The sequence below is a fragment of the Arachis ipaensis genome, chromosome B05, assembly GCF_000816755.2.
Source record: "Arachis ipaensis cultivar K30076 chromosome B05, Araip1.1, whole genome shotgun sequence".
NCBI classification, from domain to species: Eukaryota; Viridiplantae; Streptophyta; class Magnoliopsida; order Fabales; family Fabaceae; genus Arachis; species Arachis ipaensis.
The window spans coordinates 88510777-88517949 of NC_029789.2; the positions used below are offsets into that span (position 1 = coordinate 88510777).

The 7173-nt window shown below is 32.4% G+C and overlaps 1 protein-coding gene and 1 non-coding gene across 2 annotated transcripts; both read left to right on the forward strand.

Moving 5' to 3' along the window:
• Positions 2968-3049, forward strand: TRNAS-UGA. The gene has a single exon. It is a non-coding gene; the product is annotated as a tRNA-Ser (tRNA).
• LOC107640758 lies at positions 4580-6426 on the forward strand. Its single transcript, XM_021123857.1, has 4 exons — positions 4580-5150; positions 5290-5381; positions 5681-5687; positions 6026-6426. Exons 1-4 carry the CDS (start codon positions 4808-4810, stop codon positions 6256-6258), a joined length of 675 nt encoding a protein of 224 aa, XP_020979516.1. The 5' UTR covers positions 4580-4807; the 3' UTR covers positions 6259-6426.

Genomic DNA, 7173 nt, shown 5'->3' on the forward strand with positions numbered 1-7173 from the left:
TGAATCTGGGAGCTTCCTCTTCGTCCTGCATGCTCCCCTTTGTTTCTTTCAGAATCGCGATGGATAGAATGTGCTCGGTCACCATTGCGATGAAATCCAGTCATGGATCCTAAATTAGATGCAGTGCGTCCATTTTACTGTGGGTCCTTGCCATTATCGAAAGTTTAACTCCAAGTTCTTGACAACGGCGCCAATGTTACGAGGCATACCTGAAATGAATTATTGGTGTTTTAGACTTTGGAAAAGAGGTCAGAAATGTGATGAGGTTGTTATGGTGTGGCTTCGTGTTAACTCCAAATAGTGATGGGAGTACCTACAAGGGACTCTGATACTTAAGTTAGCAAGAATTTTAGATAAGTGAATTAGGATTAAGAAGTACCTGAATTTGATGAGGTGTTATAGAGGTGAATGCTGATTTGTTTACTACTTCTGAATCTTTTCTCTTGTAGTAGTGGGTAGTTTCTTTCTCAATATTTGAAAAGTAATTCTATGTAAAAGTAGTTGCCTGATCTGTGTATAACATCTGAAATAGTGGGGTGACCATATTATTTCTTGCCCAGGTTGGGTTGGGCAGAGTCATGGTACCCGTGCCCCAAATAGATCGGATAGGTTAATCCATATGGCATTTTGAAATTATCTTGGATCTAGGTAGTTTTCTGTGGGTCTAACTAAGTTTTCGGCCATGGCTTTAGTTTTTTTTACCATAGTATGAACAACTTTTAAATTTCTAAATCAAAGTAGTCTCAACAGTTAAATAATCGGTTTAGTTTTCAATACTTTTGTTTTAATTATTAACAGCAGCAAATATTTCATTTTTAATTGATCTCTGGTCGTTTATGTTTAGCATAAAAGCTAACCAGATGGAATTATTAGACAAATTTTATGTTGAACATTTGTTGGATGTGACTCCATAACTAGAATCATAATTAGACACTACACCAAAATTATAGTTGAGATTCTATATATTAGCAGGTTCAATAACTTCACCACCTAATGACTTTAATTACCATTCTAATCAAGGTGAGTCAGCATGTTTACGATTATGGGAGAATCCATTTTTTGCCTTCAAATCAGTCAGATGTTTCTTTCTTTTCGTTGGAGAGTCAAACTTTAAGTTAGCCTGTAGTTATCACGTTCTTCCTTTTGTTTCTTTGTGTTTGTGTTTAAGGAGACAGGCTAAGTATTATTACAAGACTTAAACGGCATATTTACGAGAACAAATATGCTAAATTATTCTTATTAATTACTTGTAAAAATTGATAAATCCAAAATGAAACATCTAAACTATTGAAGTGTGTGTGTTTGGATCAAAGATACCATTAAAAAAATTATATCTCTTATATCTTTTCATAAAAAGTAATTTAATTTCTATCGATCTAATCGTTAAATTACAAGAATTTATCGTGAAAATTGTTTGTACTAAACTTGTAAAATCTGAAGATCAATAGAGCTATAGTCTAACACCTCATATTGATATCAACGTTCGTTCTAAATTTTTATATACCTTTAATTTTTATCTAATTAATAAACGGTATATCATATATATGATTTTGAATTGACATGCATGAAATTTTATAGTCATGATCTATAATATATTAGCTTTAAATTCAAACGTGAATTTTATAAAAAAAAAATATTCCGATAAAAGACTTTTTAATGGTCTAAGATTTTGTTTAACTTTACATATAGATGATATTTAATTATTATATATAAATAAGCTTCAGTATTGAAAATAGAGAAATACTTAAGTTGTGAGCTGTGACACGTTAGACATATGGAATCACCCTTGGCAGTGCTTAAGCTATGTGGGAAAATATGAAGATGATCAAATGTAAGCGAAGGGTATCATCATTTGAAGCACATATATAAAGGTACTAAAATGGATATTATTGTCATTTTGGTTTATATATGAAATGTCATTCTCAATACATGTCACCCTTATACATGTAAATTATCCTCTATGACATGGCACATATTAATTAGATGTTTAGTTTTAGTTTAAGTTAATTTAACCCAACAAGAGTTAACATCTTAACTAAAGTAGGACCATTTTATAATTAAATATTTTTTTAAGATGAATGATTAGATAATTTTTGTAAATATTAAAAAATAAATTTATATGTTTTTATATTTTATAAAAAAATAAATCCTAAATTTATATGTTTGCATCTTTAAGACAAGGGGCAGCCCAACCAGCCTTTTTCGTGAAAAATGAGAAAATAAACTGAGAAATTTAATTGAAATTGTACTTATGTTTCTTATAAACGATCAATATTGGGGACAATTACAATCACTTCTAACTTCGATATATGTGACAAAAATTAGTGAACATCTGCCTCACTTTCTTTTCTTCCTTTCCTCTCTTTTTTTATACCAGAGAATGAACAGCGGATGGATGAAAGCACTGTATCAAATATGTGCACAGCGGCGGCGCTGCTTGTGACGACAGCAGCGACGATGTTTTGGAGGTCGATGATGGTACGACAAACGGAGAGAACGGGCAGAATCTTTGAAACAAAAGCCTTTGACATTATTTTAACTTTGCAAATTTACATTATGAGGCCCCAACCTTTATCTAATTAATCATTTTGGACTTCTTTTTCCATATGGGGAACATCATTGTATTGATAAGTTAAATTTCAATTAGTGCCATTAAAATGATGAACCATTGTTGCGTAGGAAGAAAGTCATCTAATACAATAGGAATTGGTAACGGCGAAGCCATCATATATAGTTCTTGATTCCAGCAATTTACAACAATGTTTTGTGAGAAGAAGAAATTCTCCAGCAACAAATGTGGCACATAATATCTTTTAGCCTTTGAGGACATTCTTTTTGTTAATTACTTATTTTATTTGGATGATAAGGGCATAATGTGAAATTAGAAGAGAACAACCCAGACTGAAGCATCCAGTAAATAATTGGGCTTGTAGAATGAGTTAGTTAAGTTAGACGTAAATTATCATCGTCGATATGTCCGAGTGGTTAAGGAGACAGACTTGAAATCTGTTGGGTTTCGCCCGCGCAGGTTCGAACCTTGCTGTCCGCCAAAAAAAAAATTAGACGTAAATTCAACCATATTATTGACCAACTTGGGTTGTTCGACTAGACTCGTTCGGTTAAATAAGGGTTAGGGATTTGAATCCTTTCTTATGTGTACAACAATCTATTGGTCAATGATAGACCTTTAAATAAAGTTTAGATTTGTTATGAATTAGTTCTTAACCTGTCGAGTTGAAAAATATTATGAGAAAAAAAATCAACCTGATTATTTTATTTAGCCATCTTTTACAATCAAACTAATTTTGGAAATAACATCATATCTAAATAAGTTAAAATTTAAGTGGCCAAAAAATTTTTGGATCACATAGCAAGTTTTCAGGTCTAGTCATGAACGCTTCTAACATTATAACGAATTGCATAATTATAATATCTTTAAATAATAAATTTTACTTATTACACTCCTTGAACTTTGATGAAATTACAATTCACACCAAACTTATTAAAATATTGCACTCTAGCTATGCTACATACACAAACAATTCTTAACAACTATTATCTTTTTTTCTTTGCCCTGTTTTCTCCATGTATTTTTAAGTTGTCGTTTACAACTTTTCTAATTATTTTTATAAAACTATTTAGTAAATATTAAGATATAATTAAAGTTTGTGTAAAGAAATTGTATCAAAATTATTTTTCTGTACTAAAAAATTGCAGTCCACGAAATTTTGTAGTAAAATTCAAATTGAAATAAGCATAAAAAATTATGCAAAACAAACTAAACGTAAAAAAAAATGTTAAAGTTATTTGTTGTATGTTTGACTTTGTAACAAAAAAAAAATGGGTGGAGTGCAAATTATTCTAATAAATTCATTATGCAATGCAATTTTGATAAATCTGAAGTGTACAAGTGTAATTTACTATATTTTAAAACTGTAAAGCATATCCTTGTCTTCAGGTTGACGCTAGTAAACTACAAATAAATATATATTTGTTTGTTTATTGATTAACACTTGAAATGCTTTGTGGTTGCATTGTTAAACTAACAAGCCTTCACTAGCATAAAGGAAAAAACTAACAAAAGGGAGAAAAGCAAAAATAAAGCTAAAAGGAAGCATCCCCTGCAATGATATGAATGGAAGCTTTACAAATTGGAAAATCAATCACAGCAGAAGCCTCTCTATTGAGTTGTTAGAATGAGAAATAAAGTGCCCTAATAATAAGATTGGTTATTTAACCATGTCTAAAGGGTCATATATATCCAATCAACTTGAGTTGTAGAAGTGGTTAGATTATATGTACATGTTGGAGGTTAGAATCCCATCTTTTACATGCAGCAACTTATTGGTCAACAATAAATCATTAAATGGAGTTTTCATCCACCACAAATTAGTACTTGATTTGCTAGGGGATACCGTCTGAAAAAAAGGAATTATATATATATAAAAGATAAATAAATAAGCTGGTCCGAGAAGCTAAGGAGAGAAGGGCCTACACCTTGATGACAATCACGTTCACATGGAACAAATCAAGGACCCCCAACAAAAAGATTGAAAAAAAAATAAAAAGGAATCAACCAAGAGCTAGAAAATGGTGATTAGAAGAAAAAGAAAAAAAAAAGTGAAAGAGAAATTAAAGGCAAAGAGAGAAATGAAACTATGTCCCAGCAGGGCAAATAAACATTCATTTTAGCAAATACTTCTCATCAATGTATTATTATTGTTTGCTTAGCTTGCTCTTGCTTTTGCTATTCTATCTCTTTATAATAATAATTGGTGCCTTCTCTTAACTCTGTTTCAATAGACAAATGGGAAAGAGAGGAACAAGGTTACCAGGCTTTTGCCTGAACAGAATTAGGCCTCATGCTCGAATGCGATCACCCCCGATAATACAAGAAGCCAAGAAGAACGATGACTCGAGTGCCACAAAAACCGGTGATCAGAATACAAAGAATGAGAATTCTAGCGGCAGTTGTGAGGAGACACCAAAGGAAGAAGCGAAAGCCGGGGTTGTAATTGGTCGGAAGATTATGATTGTGGTTGATTCTAGCCTTGAAGCTAAAGGTGCTGTCCAATGGGCTCTAACTCACACGGTTCAGAACCAGGACAAAATTATTCTTCTTCATGTGATCAAGCCTTCTAATAAACAAGGTGCAAACACAATTGATTATATCGTACCATTGTCTTGTGTTTTGTGTTTGTTACTTTGTTAAGTTTGATTTAATTTTGCTATTTTGATCGAAATGACCTAAGTATGGTAGTGAATTGACTCATGCAAAAATTGTGGCAGCCACTGAAGTAGAATCCAGCAAGGAGAGAGCTCCAAGGGCTTATGAACTTGCTTGTTCTTTTAAGAGCATGTGCAATGTGAAGAGGCCGGAGGTGAGTTCATCAGTTAACTTGTTTTTTACGAGACTCTAATTGATAACAGGAATATATATATTTAAACATTTCGATTTGTAAAGGAGACTATTTTTATTAGAGAATGAAATTATAGACACTTTTGTCTTTTTCTTTCAATATCTACTTGTATTTCTATTTGAAAATAATTAAAAAAATCTAGACACTTGTATATTTCATTCCCTTACCTCTGACATTTAAAATTTTATTCACAGAATCAGAAATACATTCAATACCGTCGAACATTACCGACGAATTTTTTGTTATACTGTTACCTTTAGATTTGGGGTGAAAAATCCAGAAATTAGATACAATTAATAAAGTACGATTAATTTAGGTAACATTGAATTTCTTGTTCGAAGTACAAATCAAGATTACACACTTTCTATGATGATGCTGGAAAACAATTAATGTTAATCATTAAGGCATGCGTTTATACCAAAGTAAAGTCCAATTGGTGACATTGACATAATATGATTTATACAAAAAACAACATAAAAAAATCATGTGAGTGACATTATAAAAAATAGGAGTAACATACAAATATTATCCGTAGAAAAATGTTACTTGTACACTAATATCTTCTCCGGCAACAAAAGAGGTATCTTGAATATAACTAGCCTAAGGATTTGGAATGAATGGAATGTTAGTGGGGCTTCTAGTATTGGGGCAGAAGAAGAGGTCCACAACGTGGAGACTAGTGATGATGTGGGCAGGGCAGAGAGTGAACGGTGGGGTGGTGGATTACTGCATTCAGAATGCACATTGCATGGCCATTGCTGTCCGCAGAAAAAGCAGTAAGATTGGTGGCTACATGATTACCACTAAGCGCCACAAGGATTTCTGGCTCTTAGCTTAGTAATTATATGAACATATGCATGCACGTGCTCACCTTCTTCTAAGAGTGTACAATACATCATTTTAAAAGAAGAAAAAGTGCTAATGTCTACATACATATTGTGTTTGTCTCTGTACATGTTAAAAGTGATGTGTAATGAGAAATGCAAAAAAGAGATTGTTCTATCTTTATCTTTTTTCTAATTGTCTAGAATAAATAATTATCGACATCATTAAATCTTTTGATAATTAATTGGTGAAAACTCATAGTTGTGTTCATGTGAAGTTGATAGTTAAAAGATGTTAGATGACAATTTAGTCAAACCTGTCAAATCATTTAACGGATTTTAACTATCAACTTCACATAAAGATAACTGCATTTGAGTTTTACCTAATTAATTTTACTACACTATCAGTGTAGAGCAGTTTTACACATACATGTTTCTAATTATATAAACACTACATCAGTAAAAATAATTACCTTTTATATTTTCATGTGAATGGTCATCCAAAAGAGCGTATGTGAGTGTACACTGTGTAAAATATTTTACGCAGTTAAGTATATCAAACTAACTTAGTCGAATCTTCATGACTCAAAAACGTTATTATGCTAAAGTTAGGTCGTTTCCCGGAAGCAACGCGCTGTATGGCTCGCGTACAATGTGAAATGAGTAAGAGCCGCTGCATCAGTGCTCAGATGTAGTATTAAATAAGCAAGGGTTCCCACATTTTCGTGAACGGACAATAGTGAATAAGCTAGTTCACAAAGAAAAAGGTAAAGGTAAAGGTTGGAGCGACAGAAGGTTGAGATTTGGGACATGAAACATAGGCACTCTAATAGAAAAATTCATGGAGGTGGTGGATACCATGACAAGAAGGAAGATTAACATCATGTGCCTTGGTGCACGAAATTGTGATCTCAGGCAACGGCGCCAGA